General features: G+C 37.3%; 1 protein-coding gene across 3 annotated transcripts; it reads left to right on the top strand.

Moving 5' to 3' along the window:
- The first annotated feature begins 20438 nt into the window (after positions 1–20438).
- LOC144703157 (uncharacterized) lies at positions 20439–21597 on the top strand. Of its 3 annotated transcripts, XM_078575260.1 has the most exons (3): positions 20439–20568; positions 20648–21145; positions 21233–21597. In XM_078575260.1, exons 1-2 carry the CDS (start codon positions 20497–20499, stop codon positions 21101–21103), a joined length of 528 nt encoding a protein of 175 aa, XP_078431386.1. In that variant the 5' UTR covers positions 20439–20496; the 3' UTR covers positions 21104–21145; positions 21233–21597. The 3 variants fall into 3 exon arrangements, with proteins under 3 accessions (XP_078431386.1, XP_078431385.1, XP_078431387.1); XM_078575259.1 differs by having other exon boundaries at positions 20648–21597; XM_078575261.1 differs by having other exon boundaries at positions 20466–20568; positions 20651–21597.
- Positions 21598–22985: the final 1388 nt, after the last annotated feature.

The following is a 22985-nucleotide window of genomic DNA, read 5'->3' as shown; positions in this document are numbered from 1 at the left end:
ATTTTATATTTTTGGGTTCTGGTACTATGCTTAAATTATAAAAAACAGGATTTTCTATGCAACAGAAGTTATAATCAATTCAGAATCGCTGTATGAAACTAATACGTCATATGTAACTTTTGGGGAACTTGTTCCACCCTTTACTTGCCCACTTTGAGATTGTTATGGAACGGTTCATGTATTCAGCCTCTAGAAGTATCTGTACAATCACATTGCTCATGTATCTCATATTTTGTTTCTTCAACATTCCTTGAAAATCATGAATATCTCAACATGAAGACATTCTCTTTTTCTTGAGCAGAGAGGAGATGAGAACAGAAAAAAAAAGAGGGCTCCCGATCCTTGCTGGCATGGGTGGTAAAAATGGGTGCCCCTTCCCCTATTTATATTTCACTTAAGTTTTTCTTAAAAACCCATTAAGTGAAATATATTAATTTATGCTCCTTAGAGCATAAATGAATATAGAAGATAACTAGTTAATAACTTTAGTAGAGAAATTAGAATTACTGGTCAACTTTATTAATTGTCTATATCAGCATATAAACTAATTAACTAAGGATAAATTTAATGCAATCGATAGCATGTGGGGTGTCAAGCTACATCTCGTACTCTAGAAGATAACTAGTATAGTTTGAATACTCTCATGTAACCTTGATCGTGATATACTATCATGATCCTTCATCTGCACAAGATTCCCAAAATAAGTAGAGTATAGTTGACCATCAGACCCTAATTTGTCATTTGATTAATCCTCATGCCTTACTGGGATCACTAGAGAAGGGCTTATGTTATTTTCTCACTAACCTAACAATGAATTTAGCTACATCGTCTTCCTTGACTCAATATCCTCTCATACCAAGGGTGGATGATCGATCTTGACCACTAAATCATCTTTGTGAGCTTATAACTACATCCAAGCTATGACTTATTTGAATCCCATAATAGAGGCTCATAAATCATAATCATAATATAGTTTTCTATCGACAATATGTTCTTGGTGTCTCAGGTCAATGGATTGCTTATACAACTGTGACATGAATCAACTTGATTAAGGTTTATGAAAAATACCAGTCAGGGATTCTTTGGACCAATTCAGTGAAAACTTTCTCCAAAGAGCACCCAATATCTGTTCATAGTGTCACCACACTAATATCTATAGAATTAACCATAATTATCTTATAAGTAGGATCATTTAGTGCTATTTTATACAAAGAATTTGATGACATCTCTACTAATCATCTAATAGGAATATTTAGACTAGATAATTAAAGACTAGTGATCACTGTATTATAGGGATTGTCAAACATCATCTTTCACGTCATACGTCACCGTGATAGAAACGTGACAAATGACGTGATGATGACGGTGACGGTGACAAATTGTCTGGGGCGCGAAAGTGACGGTGATGGTGACACGTGACGGGGTGTACATGATGGTGACGTGACGGTGACGCGTGATGTGACGAAAGGTCCGTCACGGATGACGACTGTGATGGCATTTTAATACAAAAGGAATAAAAAGATATTGTTTTATTGAATACATTTTAATGACTAATTTGTTCCTCGGATATGTGTAAAAAATGGAGGATTTTATGACTTATGGTTTAATATGTTGTGATAATCAAATTACTAACGTAAAAATTGGAATATATATAATTTATTAATTAAGTTATAAATTTGAAAATTATTATAATTAATTGTTTGACAGAAGAGTTAAGACATTTGTTTGTTTTTACATACAGTTAAATAATTAATTTGTTGTCGGGGGATGCAAGAAATCATTGTAGTAGATAGTTTATTGACAGATAAAATTAAGAATTTATTGACGCAGACTTTACTAGCAATGAATTATTTTTTCACGGATTAAAAATGTATAGTTACATTTTTAGTAATAAAAATTATGAATATAAGAATTTAATAAATTAATATACTTTTGTAAAAATGTAGTATTTACTGATTTATGATTTAATATGTTGTGACAATCAAGTTATTGACGTAAAATTGTGAATATAAGTAGTTTAAGATTTAAGTTCTTGATTGAAAATTTTAATATTTTGCTAAAATGTTTTGGAAAAATTTAAAATCAACGCGACAACAGCGTCTACAAACGCTTTGCGAGCGTTCTGACTCAACCCCCTCTATCTCGGAGGTTCTTAATTAACCAGTGCAGGTTTCGGCGGTCTTCCATGGGTCCTAATGCGCACCGGCTAGACTAGGAACATGTCTCACGTTGATGCAGTCAGAGTCTTGTTATTGTTCAGCGAGATTCTATGCAGGCGCGAGACAAAGAACTGAACGTGTGCAGTTGAACGGCAACAGCTCATGTCCCGTCAAATGGATCGGAGGGTTGACACGGATGTGTGAATTTCCTTCAGGGGATTAGCGCACTGGGATGAACTCGCAAATCTGTGTTGCCAGAATCTTCGTCAACACGATCGATTCCCGCATGTGACCCAGGGTGAATTGGGATATTGCCAATTGCACAACGGAAGTCGCACGCGCGTGATTGCGGATGTGACTGTCAACGGCTATATATTAAGATTAAATTTTAATTTTAAAATTAAATTTAATGACAACGGCTATACATTAAAATCTTTGACAATGGCTTCCGAACACTAAAATCAACGTGATTACAGATCAGTGAGCTCCGAGATTATTAAACAATTGACTGAGACCGCAGGAATTTTCAGAGTGACGATCACGTAGCACCGCACTTGCGACCCTCCCATGAATCATCTGACGGCAAAAAAAAATCAAAAAATAGCAATCTGCGAGCCGGCGGGCCCCCAACATCGGCATGAAAACAGTACACAAGTTTTGCAATCATCTAATACCGCTAAACGATTGCAAGAACTACAGTTACAAAGATTTGAGCAGCGAGGATCCAGCAGGACGCGAAAAAACTAATCACCTGAAGAGTCAACCACTATTGCAAAGAACCAGAGGAGGATAATGTAGGAAAAGAACGATAAAGAAGAAGGGGGGAATAGCTACCTCCAAAATCCGATGCCACAGCTTGAGACATATTTGACATGAATCAGAACACATCAAGCACAAGAATCTGTAGAAAATCCTTCAATTCAAGCTCCAACTTCTGACTTGGCACTTCGAGTTCGGGCTCCCACTTTCGCGTTTCAACTTAGCGAATGGCGAGTGGTGACTTCTACTTTGGCTTGACCTAAGGGGACTTGGACCATTTGAAGTAGAGAAGTAGATGTATTTTACTATGTTTAATATTACTAAGCATAGTAAAATAAATAACATTATTTCTGTCACCGGTGATGAGGACGGCGTCACGGTGACGTGAAGTGACAGAATGAGGATCAAGTGACGTGTCACGGTAACGTGATGAACATTTCATCACACCACCATTCGCCATGCATTGTCATCAGTTCCATCACATCCGGGACGTGCCATTTGCTAGTGTATTTATGATGTCATCGTGTTTCATTAAGGTATTGCAAGTACCGTGAACTTCATTATAAACATTACACTAGAATAATATTGAACTAACATTTTATTCAATGAGCTTAAATAAAAACACAGTGTTGTGATTTGTCTTGATGGCCACATAATATCCATCAGATATTTTGACTCTTTTAATATAAAAATATCTTTTTAATATCATATTAAATTTCAAATATCATACGTATTTATGATTTGTCTTTAAGAATATGTATAAAATACTATCTCCACATGCCGAACTCAGTAACACATTTAACTTTGTTCATCTTTCATGTCTCTTCTAAATTTTTTATATTGCATTACCATCTTCTAAGTTCACAAATCCTAATTCAGAAATAATTTAAATATAAGTTTATTCTTATTCGCTAACCCCTACAGAAAGAACCTTAATCATATTTTTTGACTGAGTTAACTAAGGTTTTATTTGATTAAATAAAATTGGAATAAAAACATGTAAAATCACACCCATAATTCACTTTATAGAATGTTAACTATCATATTTTAATGTATCATAAAATGTGGTAAAGATGAAGTGGAAAACATCTAGAGAACTAATTGTATGATATTTCCATTGCCATGGCAAATGGTTTGTTTGCTTCATCTTCCTCAAGCTACCCTCTATTATAGAAAGTGTGGCAAAGCATCCATTTCGATGACATAATGAACTTTATGGAGCTTTGACGACATTTAACTGGAACATTTTTGAACACCTGAATAATTCAAACCTATACGGTCAAAGTACAAATGGACATCCTCAAGATTTATTTGGTGTCAGCTCAAAGAACCACTTATCATAACATGTATAAACATGATTTTCAATCAGGTATACTAAAACACACTCACTTATACTAATAAATTCAGTTATTTTCCTAAAGAGTAATTACTTTTAATCCTTTATATCTTCCCATTCAAGACTAGAAGATATTCATCGTATGAGTGGGACTGGTAATATTATTCTGTCTACATATTTAGATACTTTTCTCAAATAGCTCATGAATTGTAATGATCATTTAAATATATATGGCCCCCATATTATGCTCTCCTCATAATTCACTAATCAAATCACATCTTCTTGAAAATTTTTAAAGGCATTGCACGTAAGTTATATGAATAAACTCCTTATATACACCATCAAAACTTTGAGGAGTACTAATATTTTGAGGATGTATCACATTCACTATGCACTTATCTGAATATGACTTAAGGAAACCAAATAGGTGTTAAAACCAACATACAGGAGAATAAGAATTTTGATTAATGGAAAAACAGTTTGTACTCATATTTGGTTATAAAACCTACAGCGTTATTATTCAAGTTGGAAAAACTAACAAAGATCAAAGAATCAAAAATACAAGGTAAGAAAATAAAAGAATTAAGAAAGTTGAAATAGGAGCATATATGTAAAAAATATCAAATGTGTAACATTTTTTTTTTGATTTTGAATTTTTTTGTGTTTGAAGGAAAACATAAGTCAATAATATCAGATGATAAGTTGAATTGACTTCGGAACTTATTAACATGCCAGAATCAATAACTTAAGTGAAAGCTCAATGCAGAATGTTTGACTTATTTAATTTAAATTTCATTAGTTTTCAAACATATTAGCATATTTCTGAAATGTACATTTATAATGGATAAAGAAAAAATACAAAAATTGTATAGATACTTCGAGAATTGAAACTTTTTCAGAGTGGAAGTTAATATATGAATGTCAGAACTAAATTTTATGTTTTGAATAAAGTAACCAAAGGTAAAAATTTATTGAAAAAATATACAATTGGTCTGATTGTTTTAGAGTTCAAAAATGTGAAAGTTATTAAATTGATATTCTATAAAATATAAGAAAGCAAATCACATAGTTCAAGACATTTAAAACTGGATAACTTCTTTGATATTGTGAACGTTTGATAAACTGAAATGCATCAAATTGAATGGAGTTATCAAGCAGAATAAACACGAAGTTCTAAATTTTAATTTATGTTCTGAAACTAAGAAATTGAATGTTGATAGACTGCTACTGGGTCGAGGATAACTAGGAGACAACCTAATCGTAAACGTTAGTTGAAACTATGACACTTTAACAAGCAAAATATTAAATTGAATAAATTAAGGTGCCAGAGATTTCTATAAATGGCTATGTGATACGATACTTTGATAGTAAAGATTGCTTTGTGGATATTGGATTTCTGAGATAAAAGTTAATGGGAATGTATCAAAGATGAAGATTTGAGAACAATAATAAGTGTGTATAAATGGTATCACTAACAAAAGATTAGAGTTTTTATTTATATTCTGGAATTAGATTGTTGGGTTGCATTCGAGAAGAATTTGAACCCAAGAAAAAATATAGAGAGTAACTATCTTCTCGTTGTCATCCAAAAATAAACATTCACCAATACATTATTTTATATACTTAAACATCATGCTAGTGTCATCAGAGGAGAATAAAATTTTTTGAAACCTTATTAACAGGGGGAAAAATTTAAGAGTATTTGGCGAAGGAGATATATATAGATGCAATTTTAAAGTGAGACATCATGGTCCCAAAATGGTAGGGAATAAATTGACTCATACTATCCTTTTTACTGCAGAAATTTCATGATTATGAATTCTCCATTCGTTTTAAAAGTTGATTAATATCATGACTCATTAAATTAGGATTGAAATTATCAAAAATTCAGATTTGAATATCCAATTTTGATATATGTATGTTGCCTATTACAACTAAGTTAATTAAATATTGTCTTTCTGACCTTAATATTAGAAAAGTGATGTAAACTTTTTAGTCCTAACTTAATAATATGATCCATTGAACGAATGATCAAAAGTTCATATATCTTGATATAGTTGGACTATTGTTTTCTAGGATTTAATACATATTCATCCGTTAGTTGGTGGGTGTTATGTCTGATAATATGTAATTAGATTTTTTATAAGCATAAATAATATTTTAATGTATGATAATATTGTTTTGTTTAATCCATAAGCATATATAACTTCATATGCCTTAAATTAGTAAAATTATTTATAACATGGATAAAGGTATGATTATATATTACAAGCCGACATATATATTAACTGTATATGTAGATCAGCATAAATGAAAAATAGAGGAAACACTGATATGTAAGGAAAATAGAATAAAATAAAAATTATGTTTAAGGAATAAAGTATTTGACTTACATTGAAATTAAGTAGTAGTTACGGATAAATTTCTCCTAAGAAAATCACTATGATTAATTGATTGAAATATAATATCTGAATTTTTTTTCTGTAGGGAAAAAATATAGGATTCCTAAACACAGTAGCGAGTTAATCAATAAAATTTGTATGAACCTACTGCAATTACTTTATAGGAATTTTTCCATTGTGAAGTGGAGTTGATAATATAAATTGGATTTACATTAAGTTTTAAAAATGGTTTGAGAATGAAGAATGGAGTTGAGAAAATGAAGAATTATCAATAATTAGTATAGTTAATTATAAATTTAAAAATTAATCCAAATCCTAGTTTTATTAAAAATAAAATTATTTAAATAAATTCTATAATAAAATTAATATATTCAATGTAGGAAATTATTTATATATCTAATATTGGAAATTATTTGTATATACAATATTGAAAATTAGTTTATTACCAGAATGAGGGGAAAGCGGTTGAATTTCAATTATTTTCACTACCTGCCTTCAGTTCCCAACTTCCCGATTTCTCCAATTTTTATGTTAAGTGTCATTTCCTTCTACTCGTATTATTTCCTATTTGAATTATACTGCATTAAAATAAACTAGTAAACTAGATCGCTTTATAAATAAGATCCTGTATTTTTTCATTAGTTTATTCCACAATATTATTTATAATATGTCTCAATCTAGACAAATAAACTATTTAGGCAATAACTGAACAATTATTTAAAACTGAATCAATGATTCTGCGAATGACCCTAGCATAACTAAAAGTTTTAAAAATAAATTTTAATTTTTCATACAGATATAATTTTTAAGTCACTTTTGTGCTGCATGTGATGCAGGACGTCGTCGGAGGACGTCCTACGGCAGGGTAAGGTCCGTTCGTCCTGCTCGGGGACGATAGTCTTGGACTGCACATCCCGCCCTCGGTGGGGTGTCCCAGAAAGATCTTGCACTAGTTCCTTGAATTCGATGAAGCCATGGTGTGTCACTATCTCCACATGAACTGCGCTCCATGGATAATCGTTGAGGCGTTGGTAGGCTCGATGTCCGGTGGGCGGGGCTGTTCAGCCGGCCGGATGACGAAGACAGCGGTGAATTGTGCCGCGGCATACGACGATCGAGTGCGGCGGCGTGTGGCAGGTCCAGGGCGGCAGCGTACAGCGCAGGGGCGGCGGCGTGCTGCAGCTGAGGGGCGGCCACGGCCGGGGTGGCCGCAACGGCTGAGGATGTTGGCGGCGACGGCTAAGGGTGTCAGCGGCGACGGCTGAGGGCATCAGCGACGACAGTCGCAGGCGTCGGGGCTGGCGGCCGAGCGCAACGCGCGGAGGCGGCGGAGGCGCCGCGAAGGCGGTCGAGGCGGCGGCGGCGGAGGCGGCGCGAAGACGGCCAGAGGCTGTGGCGGAAGGCGGCCGGAGGCGAGCGGAGGCAGTGACGGCAGCGGCGGCAGCGAGCAGCAATAGCAACAGTGAGTGATGGCGGCGACGACGATGGTGGCGGCGGTGGCGGCGGCGAGCGGCAGCAACAGCAGCGGCAACGGCGGTGGCAGCGTCAACGGCGGCAGTGGTGGCAAGCAGCGACGGCGGCCGGATTGGGCCATGGACCGGGCCGTGGTCTGGGCCGCAGGGCTGGGCCGTGGTGATGGGCAACAGTCCATGGACCATGGCCGCGGTATTGGGCCGCAGAAGGCCATATGGGCCGGTGGTCACTTATGTAGTCACTAATGCTCAAAAGACTTTAACTGACTTTCATGTTTTTTCGATGTGTAACCTTCATGAAATAAAATAAAATTTACACAATGTATGTGTATTTCTTCTTATGCATTGTACCTTCAATTTGTAACCAGCTCCAATTCACATCATTTCTTATTAATGTTCCAACAATACTTTACTTGTCCTTTAGGTATAAATTAAAATTGTGCAGATACTTTAGAATTATTAATCAGAAATTTCCCCATTTTTCTTGAAAAATTAATTTTAAATGAATGAGATAATAACTTATTTATTTCGCTTCCTTTTGAATAATTAGAATCTAGAATAAAATACATTAAGTCAAACCTATTTGAGTAAGAAGGAAAGCATATTTGATTCAAATGAGGAAACTAACTTCTCAAGTGAAGAAGTTAGTTTAAATTGTATGTGTTTGACTAGTTTAATTTTATAATATTACAGATATTATTATGTTTGGAGTTGATTTAAATAGGAAGTGAGTTAATTTTTTATCTTAACTTAAATTATAGAATTTATTTTTTTGTAGTTTAATACATTTAGGACAGATTCTACTAATATGTCTTTTAGAAGCTTTACAACCCTTGAGAAGGAGACACCGACCTGATTTGTGGGATCTCTCATAGTTAATCACCATATATGCATTCTTTGACAAAGAAATTTGGTTCATTGTTTTTACGTTATCACGTCAATTTAACAGATAAGTATAACAGTATACTCTTCAAAGGAACAACAGCATGACCGACTATAGGATAGGAAACTTCCATATAAATTACCATATTTTAGTCGTTTTTATACACTTATATAGGCAGATGGAAATTTCTGCATAGGATTTTCCAAAACTTGTGAATGACACTCTTGGGTTTCCCTTTGTATATTAGATCAACAAATATGATTACCTGTATCAATCTGTTTTAATATCTATTAATAAATATATATACTACCGAATGTGATAAACTATGTTTTCTTAATATCTTTATTTCTAATACTGAAAATTTATTACAGAAAATAATAATTTCTGACCATTCAATTATGCTAACTTTAGAGAGTTTTATCAATTTCCAAGAATTCTATTTTATTATTATCTTAATTCTATTTTTTAATATTATATCTTATAATATTTGTCTAAAACTAAAATATATGTGTACTTTATGAGGAAGCTTTTTGTTCAGTCCCAAGAGCAAATGATTAGAGAAACATATCAATTCATTGGCCTTCAGTCATATTATATTTTATCATGATCTATGCAATGGCTCAAAGGATATTTTTTATTTTATCAATACTCAATATAAATTATGATGACATAAGGCAGGCCTTTGTAAAAGACAAAGAGCTTATTTTAAGGGCATCTAATATTTAATATTTATGTCTAACTTACATAAATTTTCGTTTATTCTGGTCTTCAAACTAGTATTTTTAACAAAAGGATTAATAGTTTTTACCAAAATTATAATTAGATGATATATTGTTTTTATTTTAATATAATAATATTAAAATTTAAAATAAATTTAATTTTCAAAAACTAGTTTTAGGAAGAACCATTAAAAATCAGGGCTCATTAAATATTTCTAGATCCAAATATTTTTGTATCTTAAAAAATAATGTAATGAGAATAAAATTCTAAACTGTTCTTGTTTCCCAGAAACTTAGTTCGGGAATATTTTGAAAAAAAAGAAATTTTCAAAAAAACATTTATATTTTATGCAACTTTATTAATTTGGACAGTGTAGGCAGGCTCTTTTTGAAGTAACTGTTTTTGTCTATCTACTACATAAGATACTTTAGGATGTAGCCATTAGTAAGAATTTTATATGTTACGAATCAAATTTTAAACTATATTTAATTCAATACTAAACATGAATAAAATTATTTGAAAAAATCTTAATTATACTTTTGGTAATAAATCTTACTCCGTTTATTAAAAATACAAAGAATTATTTGAAAACTAGGTCATAAAATATTGTTATGATCAAAACTTTAAGTATAATTATTTTTTAGTCCAGTAGTATCCCATTAAGACTCTGTATATAGCAGGACTATGTTTTATTGATTGAACTGCATGGTTATTTTCTTAGCGTCAGTTCAATAAAACATATAATCATAATTTTTATTTAAGAAGAGCATTGTACGCAATGTGCATGAGGATATTCCTGACCCCATGTGGCCACATTGTCACAGGTTTGTGGCCCTTGAAAGATAGGATAAAAAGTCAGTCCTGAAAGTGAACCAGTGGAGGTAACGACTCATAATAGCACATATGGAGTCATTTTATTGAAGTCCATGAAAAATGCCAAGAGAATGGAGATATAGTGATATAGTTTAAGAATTCATGAACTGGGTATGGATCATATGAAAACCAAAATTATCAGTTTTGTACCCCCGTACTCCCTGAAACATCAATATGCTTCAAGAATGCTCTTTGAATATTTTTTATCTGATGTAATATTTTACGTTAACCCTATTTCTTTTGAATATTGCCAGTAATTATAGCATCTCTTTTTCCTATTTCATCCTCATAGAACACATAAAATGACTTAGATGTAGTGAAGTATACTAATTACCTTGTCCTTTCATTTTCCAGTAACTGATGTGGAAAAAACCTGAAGCTCCAACTAACATCTTACCACCCATCACTTATGTGGGCTCTTGAGACTCATTTCTTACCATTCATTAAAACCTAGATCAGAGAGATTCCTATAGGGTTTACATCATTTAACTTTCAATTTTGTATAGCATGGTGGATTCTTGCGAGATCACACCATGTCATCAAAATTTGACTCAAGTGCCTACGAACTAGAGGAAAAATAACCAGTGGAATACAACCCATCATATCTCTATTTCTCTGGAAGATATTTATTAATTGCCATTAAGTTTTCTCATGTGCTGATGCACATGATGTCAACAAATTTTCTGGATCAAATTAGAATTCTTGTGATATCACTTTCAGATTCCATTTGATATAAATCAATGACATTTAGGGAAATATGAATATATCTTCATGAGGTACGTCCTTGTTTCTAGCTACATAGATTTTTGACTTTCCATCATTTTTAGTAAAAGGATTTATCCTGATGAATTATGTACAATAATCATAGATAAGTCATGAAACAATCATCAAAACATACTAATGTCTTTGCACAAAAAATAATAGTGTTGTGCCCTAATTTGTATTTTTTTAAAAGGATGCATCATGTTCATATTAGATAGATATGTGAGAGATTCTAAATATAAAAAGCATTTGAATTTAGAGCCATGACTAACACGACTAGATGCAAGCACTCCATCAAAAGTTACACTGTGCAATAGTTTTTAATAAAATCAAGGACTCATCAGAGATAATGATCGAGTACCATTATTTTCACCTCAATTTTTACTTTTTTATGACTTCTAATGTAAAAATAGCTGATGACTCTATAAATATTTATTGAACTTGAACCATTCACCAGAGTGACAATTTCCTCCTTACTATGTATATTCCTTGAATTTTGCTTCTTAATTTGTATTAGTTCTTCGCAATAAAGTCGTTAAATCAAAAAAAACGGCTAAATAGAGATACTGCACTACATAGAGACTATGATATATGTCAGTCTTGTTTCTATTAGATTTTAATATATTATATATCTGTGTGTGTGATACTAAATAGAGACTATGATATCACTTGGAGAATTCAAGTAGGTTGATGACTGCGGAAGTTATGTCTGGTGTTAGTCTTCTTATGTCGGCTCAAGAAAGGGTTTTACGATTTTGGTTATGATAGACAAGTTCACATTATGGTACGTCCCCTAGAGAAGAAAAATATCATTCAGGCTCACACATTCAAATTTGAGCTGCTCACCTGGTCATGAGCTTGTTGAGCTCTAGATGAAGCTGATCTTGGCAGAGCTATTTCACCACCGCCAGATGCAACCAAAGGAGAAAGGCAACCGTATTACACTATCACAGCAACTACATGCTTGTGCCTAGTGGTGTTGGAGTACATCTTTCGCTAGAATCATTTTTAAAGCTTCTCGCAGGTCATCACCTCCATTCTAGAAATTCAATTTATTTCAGCCATTTCTTCTAAAAGCTCTAACATCATGTTGCTCAAGCACGGTCCTATACGCAAGTCTACAATAGGGGGACTTTGAGGGTCAGTACTCGGAGTCACCTTTAAGAAGAGTGTTATATGGTGTGGCCCTCAGGGCAAATGCTTGAGTGGGCCCATTTGGAGTACCACCAAGGAGAGCCAGTGAACTAGATCTTCCTATGATGTGGCCCGTAGGGCTAGTGCTTGATCAGCATATCACATGTTGCTTAGTGTAACACGCAATTATATGGTCTCGTAGGGCAACTGCTTGGTTGATGATTTTGGCTATCACTTAGCACATGCTGCTAAGGGACCCAACTATACCCTGGATGATAACATGTATTTTTAGTACCTATATGATCATATTTACATGTCAGTTCGCATTAGATCACTCATATTTGCGTGTTATCAAGCTTAAAGTGATTAAATATATTTTAGAACGACTTTCTTAATTTTATGCATTTTTGGGATTTTTCTACCAACATACTCTAAAAGAATATAATTTGTAAGACATAATATTATTTTCATGGAATTTTTAGATATTAAATGCGGAAAGATATAATTTTCTATGTCAAAAATACATATTTATACATATTTTTGGGCTTTTATTTTATTTAATGTGAATTTTTAAAAGATTTTTAGCTTTTTTATTTTGCTGTCTCATGTTGCTGTTCGATTTGTCAAACATCGGCAAATCATAGTGCTCTATGATGATTGGTCTCAGCCAATCATTAGATGATTTAATGATTGGCATCAGCCAATCATTAACCAAGCAATGATGACTTTGTGATTCGCATAGCAATGATTGCACTAATAACTTTTCATGTGTTTTTTTACTTTGGCACAGGGTAACATGACGCGCTCACATCCACTTATTTAAAACAAAATAAAAAAAGAAGAAGAAAGAGGGTGATGTGGCGCGTGCTGATGCGCCGCTACATCAACCTCAAGAAAGAGCTCTTTTAGGCATTTTTTCTTGTTATTTTCTGTCTTTTTCATGTACACGTGGCACAGTATACAAGTGCCCGCACAGAATACAAAAAGTGCAGAATCTCAAGCACTTTGACTTCTTGACAGGCACAAAAAGTGAGGAGATTGACAAGGAGAGAGAAGGAAATCAAGGGCTAGGATTGGTTCAACTTCAAACAGCCATAACTTTTGATCTACTATTCCAATTGAGCTGAAACTTCTAGCATTGCTTCGTATTCTCTTCCTCTTTCCATCCATTTCCATCGACCTACAAATAGAAGTCTGGATCAATGTGAAATTCATCTTGAACTTGTTTCCTAATTGTGTGGGTTGATCGAAAGATAGTGAGTTCTGAGAGCCGTAAGGTGTTTTATTGGTGTCTTAGGTGTGTAGGAAAAGGCATTCGACAAGAGTGGGAGCTTATCGGCACTTGTAAATCTCTGTCATCCTAGAGAAGCATAAGGGTCTAAGGTAAGTGTCTTCCCCTTACGTTGTTTCTCTCACGACATCTTCGTTATCATAATTATAGTTTATTATCATCTTTCATCTATTATTTAAATTACTTATGTCCCCATTATCTCATCTTTATCTATACCATAATATCGCTCATGCCCTCTACCTTATTTTCATAATGCTTCATGTAATTCTACTTATATTTCCTCGATATCACTATCTCCCCTATTCTATTCTTGTATATATCTCTTCTTGTACCGATAATCACTTTAGTAAAAAGCTAAATTATTAATCACCATTCCCTATGGAGACGATCTGTACTCATCACTAGCTAAATATTCTTAAGTACAATTAAGTATAATATTTATTGGATAATCTCAATTTTTAATGATAAATTAAACCCCTAAAATTGATATTATCAATGGACCCTTAGGACCATTGATTAAACGCAGCCCATCTAAGCCACTAACAGAATGTGACCCAAGCCAATGTGTAGGCCAACCGAATGTGTGTCCCAAATCAGCATATATATGCCCTTAGGTCACCACTAATTTCACAAGTGAACCAGATCCTATTATGACATGGATCTTAGGGCTAATGCTTGATCAGCATATCTGGATCACTGCTAAACACAGGTTGCTCAGTGTAACTCACTATTAGATGGCCCTTAGGGAAACTTCTTGGTTGAAGATTTCAGCTATCACTTACCTTGAGCTTCTAAGGGACCCAACTATATCCTGGGCCCTTAGGATCATTGTTTGGACACTGCCCATTTGGGCTGCTAATAGAGTGTGACCATATGTGTATGCCAACCATATATGTGTTTCCCAAATCAGCAAATATAGGCCCATTTAATGGCATTATTGAGCCATTTTAAATTCTAAAAGCTTAGGTCAATATAATAACTTGCAGGCTAAACTTTACCACAGGTTATTTCAAAGTTGATTATTCATATTCAGGCAAATTATATTTGGTTCTATGAAAAATCTACTTATTTATTTCATATCAAAATTTTGGGATCTCTTATAATTCCATTAATATCTATGATGAATTTTACACATCTCTATTTTGGGCTTTACTTCTATGTTTGAACATGTATGCTTACAAAATCAAAATGCCATGTAATTTAAGCACCTAAAATTGATAGTTTGGGGGATCACCTATGCGACACCTATGCCACCTTCGAGGAACACGAGCACGCTATGGGCGCTCACGGCCTTCTCTGGGAGCTGTACCTGTATCACCTTTGTATATTTTTCTTTTTTGCATCATGGCATGTCGAGAAATAGTTTTTTTTAGAATTAAGCAATCTAAATATGGAGCTTGATTCAAAATTTCAGCATGATTTGGTGTAGAGCACAGATGCAGTTGTTTGCACATCATGCAAATGTGTGACATCTTTGGGGATATGGCTGAGCTTCAAATACACATGCCAAGGAAATACATGGTTCACAACATCTTAAAAATTCCACTGCAGCCTTTGACTTTTTGATGGTATCTTCCAATGCACTCAAGAATAAATAATCACCTAATGGATTTAGTTTCAGATATGTCCAAAAGGAGGAACCTTAAGCAGCTGTTATGCTACTATGCTTATGTGTTCATGATGATATGAACTATAAGTCAAGCTGATGCAGGACAACTAGAGAAACAGGAGCAGATGACTGAGGAGACGGGAAGGACGATGATAGGTGTTGGATGCTAGTATGGTTTAGGAATGGAGGGATAAAACAGACCACAAATCCACACGATCGGTTTTGAAAACTTAAATCCGATAAAATAATAGTGGTGCAGCCCCTTTCCTCGTCGAGGGCGGGATTACTGTCTTCAACCACCGTGACCATGCCTAAGCACCAAAATCAACTAGTCGTTGAAATTCCAAGAAATTCAAAGCAAATCCGGCGGCAGTGGAAGAATTCTCATGGAATACCAGACGGAGAACACACGACACCAAAGAGTTCAGGTGTACCTCGGTACCGAAATGCGTGTTGAGGTTGCCGGGAATTCTGGTCGTAACTTGGCTTGGCAATCCGGGCGTTGCGTGGCCCCGCTTGGATGATATAACTTGGTGATCCGGGCGTTGAGCGGCCCTGGCGAGGGGATGTCCGGACTAAGCCTGGTCGCTTGGTGACCGAGATGCTTGGGCGTGGCAGACGAGCAAAGATGTCGTTGTCAAAGATTCAGGCACAGGCAATTTCCTACGCGCGGAGCGTGCGTAGGCTGCGCAGAGCGCACGGAGCGTGCAGAGCGTGCGTAGGGTGCGCGGAGCGCACGGAGCAGTGCGCGGGGGTGCTGAGCGTGCAGAGTGCGAGGAGCAACCACGCGCGCGCGTATTGTGCGAGGGGCATTTAGCGCACACGGAGTGCGCAGAGCGCACGCGGCTCGAAGCTTTGGACAGCGTCGACGATGACCGGTATCGGTGCCCAATGTGTTGGATGACCGTGGCGAGCAGCCGGGTGGCCGGTGGCAGCTTGCGCGGGTGGCACTGAAGCCTGAGCGGGCGGCCAGGGTGGAGGCCTGCGCAGGCGACCGGTGGTGGCCTGCGCGGTTAAGACTAGCACGGGCGGCTGGCTTGGTTGCTTGTGCGGGTGGCGCTGGCGCCTGTGCGGCCGAGACTGGTGCGGCGGCCGGCTTGGCTGCCTGTGCAGGCGGCACTAGCGCCTGTGCGGGCGGTCAAGGCGCAGGCGGCCGGGGCGGCCTATGCGGGCGAGGCTAGACACGGGTGCCAGCCTGGCCGCCTAGAGGAACGTGGTTGGCGTGGGCGGCCGGTTGGTTGCCTGCGCGGGCGGCCGGATCGACGGCATGCGTGGGCAAGGATGCCAACGATGGAGGGGATGACGATGATCGGTGGCGGCGGTGACGACGGTCCGGAGAAGAGCGGGCTAGGGCAAGTCTTTCAAGAAGAGAAAACTCAATTCTTGAATATAACTTTGCCTAATTGTTTCTTGCAACATTGGCCTATACATATAGGCCTTGGAGGAAAGAGAAAATACAGATAATAAAAATAAAAATAAAAATAAAGACAGGCGACGTGGTTTCATGTCACATCAAGTGGCAGTTCTTGATCTATCGTTAACGTCGTGTCATGACACGTGACGGGCCGTGCATAGCTGGAGACGTGAGTGATGCTAGTGCGTCGTCTTGGTCATTGTCCGGCCAGTCCTGTAGTTGTTGGCGACGTGTCATGACGCGTGATGGGCCGTGCTTAGGTGGAGACATGCTTGATGCCAGAGCGTTGACTTGGTCGGGTGACGGCGGCAGCGTGTCCTCGGCAGCAGTGTTGACGTCATCATCATCACAAGCACTTCACAGTCCAAGAACTAGAGAAACAGGACACAAAAAAGGTCCAATAATTGGCTTCCAAAGGAAACTATCACTTCTGTATTTCAGTCACACTAAAAAATACTACAATACGAGGGAGATAGGGATGGCAAGCATCAATCAAGTAAAGTTTCCTATAGAACACATGAATCAAATCTAATGTTTGTTCCTCTATAAACAAACCGAAAAATGCATATAGATGAATTGGACATTTTTAAAGTGCTATTATACACATTTCAACCATGTTGTAGGCATATTAGAGAAGATGGCCCTCAACTGAAAGCAAAGCATTTGTCATCTATGGTTGTATGATGTGGTTGCATGTCAAATATATGGAACATTATTGACTCAACATAGATACTAGAGAAGTGTTGATTTCAATGCACATCTTTTTTACGCTTCAAATAAATAATCTTAGTAACTGAAGTCTTTAAAGACAATTATATGGAGTTGTTTGATTCATCTGGAATGTGTTTAATGAGGAAAAATATTCCTATAAATACAAAAATATTAGATTAATTATTCAATGTTTATTGAATTCAATTATGAAGTTGCACGAACTTCTAGTGTTCTATGATAGAAGTAAAGGACACATATCCAAGTGAAGAAAGGAAAGACTAGTGGAGGGGCTTTTGGTTCTGTTGATTACACTTTTTTCCACAATTGTTTTTAGTTTAAGCGCATAAGGTATGACCTAAGTGGGAGGGGGGTTGAATTATATACTTCAAATTTTTTTTTTTCTCTAATCCTGTAACTACGCATAATATATGCTAGCTTATAGGGAATGAGGTAGCAAATAGGGAATACTCGGATAATTTTCTTATGCATCTGAGGGAAGTCCTTGATGATACGCGAGGTTATCCAGCAGAAATGATGATCAGCCTCAACCAAATTTGTGTGAATTCCGCTCAAGAAAAACACTTAGTAATTAGGGCATAACAAGATACCAATAAAATCAAATGTTACTGCTATGGCTGATATTTTCAAGAGAGATTGTAATCAAATCATGTGTGCTCTGTTGATCCGTAAGTTTTGTTTATAGCATATACTATAGTGGCGTACCAGTCAGGTCCCGTGAAATATTCTTGGTGTTGACCTTATTGACTAGTTACGACTTAGTGTATTCTTGTGTTTTCCATGGTAGACGAGTGCACATTAGGCTTTCGGCCTTAAGGAGGTGCCGTAGTAAGTCTCATGCGAAATCAAAATGTCGATAAGGCTCCCAGCATCCTGTTTGAGTTAAGTACCCGGTTGCCCTAGTCCCTGAGACCTAGAAGGAGCTACTGGTACTGCTGGAGTAGTTTCACTGTCGCCAGAGACAATCAAGGGAGGAAGGTGACCATATTCCGCTGTCATGGTACCTAGAGTTACCATATTCCGCTGGTGTTGACCATATTCAGTGTATCTCGGATCGCTGAGATGTATAGTGCTTACATCACAACTTTATTCGATGTATTCTCCCGTGAGTGAAATAATAACCAAGATAATGTTTCTCTTCGGCGATATCTCCTTCAAGGAGATTCCTTCAACAGCGTAGGATCTGATGTCAAGTAAAGAAAGAAACAGGACGCCATCAAGAGATTAAAGAAGGTTTCCAGAAAAAAGGCACTCAAGGAAGAAGGATGCCCAAGCTGCAGATTAGGGCGTCCAGTCCGCGCTGCAATCTCAGCGTACTCACGGAAGAGGCAATGTACTAGTCTCTAACGATGTCGATGCCTCTCTTATTCAGTGTATCTCGGATTTTAGAGATACTGAGCACGTATCACAACTTTTATTCCTTGAAAATCGTCCGTGTATGTCATAATTACCACGAGTTTGGTTTCAGCCAGACGATGTCTCCATGAAGGAGGTTCTTCCAATAGCGTTGGATCTAATGATAGATACAGGAAGAAAGAAGAGGCCAACAACTAATGAGAAAAGGTCTTCCAGAAAAGCCTATCAGAGAAAAAAAAGGTGCTTTCGCCGGAGCTTAGGACATCGACTTGTAGCTTAGAGAGATTTTTTGAAGCCGAAGCCATTCAGTCGCAGCCTACCCATGAAAGAGGATAAAAGAATAAAACACGTACTGATTAAGTTGTCGTAAACATTAATAACATTTAATCTGGGCGTCGAGAGTCTTGCATTTAATCAAGCTGCCGACTGGAGGTGGATTTGTGATATCTGAAAGCAACGTCCTCGTCTCCCAACATCTCGCTTGCTAGAGCTCACGAGAAGGGTTAGTACCTATAATAAAAGGATACTCTCACATAGAGAGGGCCAGGCACGGATATGAACGTCTCCTTCCCGGTAAATATGCTGATACATTTAGATTTGCGTCGCTCCTTTTTTACCATCGCCTCACGGGTGTCTCGTCTCTGAAACATCACGAAGTTTCCCCTTGGCGCATCAAAGCACGTCCAACGCCCAATCTTAGATCACCCAGACAACCTCCTGAATGCCAAAAAAAACCAGGGAGGAATCTCTATGATTGAGACATCGATGGCTACCTTTCTTAACATTATTACACGTGTGATCAAATTAGACGCCTGACAGATTAAAGAAAAAAACGAATTGATATCTTGATTATCTTTGGTGGTTCATTTGTATCAACCGTTGATTGGGTGTACGATTAGTTCGTCAGATATGGAAGTGACGATTATCTTGTCCCCGTTATGGGGAATTCAGGATTATACACGGTTTATTTAACCTGGTCGTTCTAGGTTCATTCAATCGGGAGCCAGAGTGTAGAAGAATTTCCTTCAAAATTGACTGTTTTTCATCAGATAAAGGTGTGGATTTACCTGATTCAAAGGTTAATTATTAGAATAAAATTATAACATAATACTTCAGATATAAATATATATAAAAATGGGTCACCAGTATTTAAAATCAAATTTGATTAAATTATCATCTGTAGATAACGCATTATAACGATCATAAAACCATTATTCTGCTTAACTAAATGTTGTATATTTCAAAGCTTCAGCCAAGCTGTTTTATTTTTTATTAGTTCCTTGGTGGAAGCTCACGAGGTAAGATATCGAAATGCGTGTGGGATACTTGTGTCTCCATGCACCCTATTGGCAAACAAAACGAACCCAGGCCATTCCGCATCGTTCTCGAGGTAAGCATTCAATGCATTGCCGCGAACTCCCACATGGATCTCCCGAGTTGCTTAAAAAGGTCTCTGACAGCAACAGCGTGAAGATTTATCTGCCTATCTTCCTTCGCTTGCCCATCATTAGAGCACTCTCTAACCACCTTACATCCTTAATAAAAAGGAACGGCAGCCCAGTGTTTCAATCTCACCTTGTTTAGAAGAAGGGCTTCGATGGCTACGCAAGCAGACACTGATTACCCGTCAATCACAGCAGCAGAAGAAGCTGACTTCCCTCATTCTAAGGTATTTGAAGTACTTAATAATTGGTCATGTTTTATATTGGAAGGGGACATTAGTATCTCATGATTGTTTCCAAATGTAGAAGTCATTCAGAAGAGTGGCCTCGGAAATCGCCGCCGGAAGCGACGATCTCGTAGAGGAGAGCTTTAGTGACGATTCAAGTACTGAAGAGACGATCCACTGCGAATGTTGCGGGATGTCTGAGGAGTGCACGCCAGAGTACATCAACAGCGTGAAGGCTATCTTCTGCGGGAAATGGGTGTGTGGCATTTGTTCTGAAGCGGCGAAAGAGCAGCAGAGGAAGAACCCTTCAGCTCCTTTCCGAGCGGCGTTGGAGTCTCATATGGCACTCTGTGTGAAGTTCCGCAGAACAGTTAGACTGAATCCCAAGCTCTCCTTGGCCAGTTCCATGCGGGAAATAGCGAGGAAAAGCTCCCAACGAAGAAACTCTAACGCCCGCTTTGGGGTGAAGATGGGAAGAAACGCGAGCTGCGGCGCGCGGTTTGATCTTAGGATTGGCAGTTCCCCTGTCCAGTGAAGCTTTCGGCTTCCGGTGGGGATGATAATCGGATAAGCGATCGTAAGTATTCGATAGACTTTTCAATGTCCTGCTTGGGGCTTCTTCTAAAGCAAATTTTACAAAGACGATATGATGTGTTCCCAACAGACTCAAGAAAATGTGAGAAGAAGCTCTTTTCTTCTGTAAACGGGGAACATAACATATCTCTGTAAGGAATCCGAGACCGTCGGTCCGCACTTTTTGGCCCGGGCCCAGACTTGGATCCTAAACTTCAAACCTGTATAATATGCTCTTACTGAAAAGCGTGTCTCTCTGGCTCTTCTTTCAGCGGATACCTTCCAAGTTTTAACTTCTTCCCGGCACTAGAACGTCCTCTGATTTGCAGATTTTGCAGTGCATGAAACTATCGGATTTTTGCTCTGCCTCCGACTCGGGAGGAGGTGAGTGCGCGAGCCCGAAGTAACTTAAGTTCCTACTTGAGTAGACGGACCACGTCTGTGGATTTCTACGAAATCTCCCCCCTCTCATTGATAAATTAACAGAACAGTAGATAAACTAAAATTTTAAAGAAACTAGGTAAAAATTCGCATCAGTGATAAAAGGTCTGTCATGTAATATGGAGTAGATTAGCTCGTCATGTTTCAATTATTAGTCGATTGGGGAAGGCATAGTCCCTTTTACCTAAAGTTGCCTGAGTTTATGTCAAATCAATAAAGAACAATTAGTCTATTGCTACAATTTGTTGCAATCCGATAAATATATCAACAATATGAAAGGATACCAATTGCGATCACCACTTGATACATTGTATGCGTTTAGATGAATCATTTTTCTTTGAGCCCACAGACTTATACACCAAATGATCTCAAAGTGGACTTATAGATAATGTAGGGTAATATTGTTATGTTTTCAGGGATCCATACTAGTGGTAAGAGAAAAGGTGAGTAGATACCCTGATCTGGGTGGGATTCCCCAGAGGTTCATGAATAGTGTTTCATTTTCCCATTATTTCCCAATGGTTAAAACATATAACCTCACACAACTTGTGTTATTTGCATCTCCCTCTCTTCTCAATAAAAAAAGAGAACAGGGATAGTTATCTTGGGGGGTTCATATACATAAAGGTTTAGTGTTTGGAAGAGTTTGTAGATGTAGAACAAGTGTACATATGCCAAATACACACTCACCCACACCCAAACCCATGGCACAAATAAAGAGAAATAATAGTGAGACCTTGGTAGGTCGGTAGGGAATCCTCAATTATCAGCTACTGGTTCATGTCCCCCTCTGACTTGGTGACAGCGCTTATGCAGGATGTCATGGAATCCCATGTTTGGCTCTCCATGCTGTACACCTCACACATGGATACTAGCTAATGCATGATAAGTGGGACTAGATGATGGGTGTGTCATAGCCATTGCTTGATGCATCACATGACATCATGTGTGTTCGTTGGCGTATCTTCAAAAAGAAGAGCTCCAATCATTTTATATCTCCCATAGTATGTAGGGTATGGTGATGTGTAGATAAACACTAAGCTTAGAGTGTATTGATGAAGCAAAGATCCTCTCAAAACACCTTAGTAGTAATCTCAGTATGGAAAAATAGGTGTTCCATATGTTTATCAAAGAGAGAGACACATCAATATTGGTGTCCTAAACTCCTGTAGTTACCAATAGGAGTGATAATTATAATGAGCCATATGCGACGACTCCAAGCTTTAGTAGGGAATATCTCTCAAAAGTTATCCCAAGAGGAATGTCAAAAGTAATTCCCATCAAGTGTGACTGTCCATACTGGATGACCAGGCAAGGATCCCAGGTTAGTGGCCGTAGTCTCTTATAAGTAATTTAATGGGAGCCCATGTAGCTCCAATAGTATTCTCATCTTCCATATTAGC

This window comes from Wolffia australiana, chromosome 5 (genome assembly GCF_029677425.1).
Source record: "Wolffia australiana isolate 7733 chromosome 5, ASM2967742v1".
NCBI classification, from domain to species: domain Eukaryota; kingdom Viridiplantae; phylum Streptophyta; class Magnoliopsida; order Alismatales; family Araceae; genus Wolffia; species Wolffia australiana.
The sequence above is the reverse complement of the archived record's forward strand: the minus strand, read 5'-3'. Positions and strand labels throughout refer to the sequence as shown.

What these genes read in the sequence shown, in the direction of transcription:
- LOC144703157 (XM_078575260.1), top strand. Translation starts at nt 20,497, where the DNA reads ATGGCTACGCAAGCAGACACTGATTACCCGTCAATCACAGCAGCAGAA. An exon ending in CTGACTTCCCTCATTCTAAG is followed by an intron (nt 20,569 to 20,647) that starts GTATTTGAAGTA and finishes TTCCAAATGTAG; the next exon opens with AAGTCATTCAGAAGAGTGGC.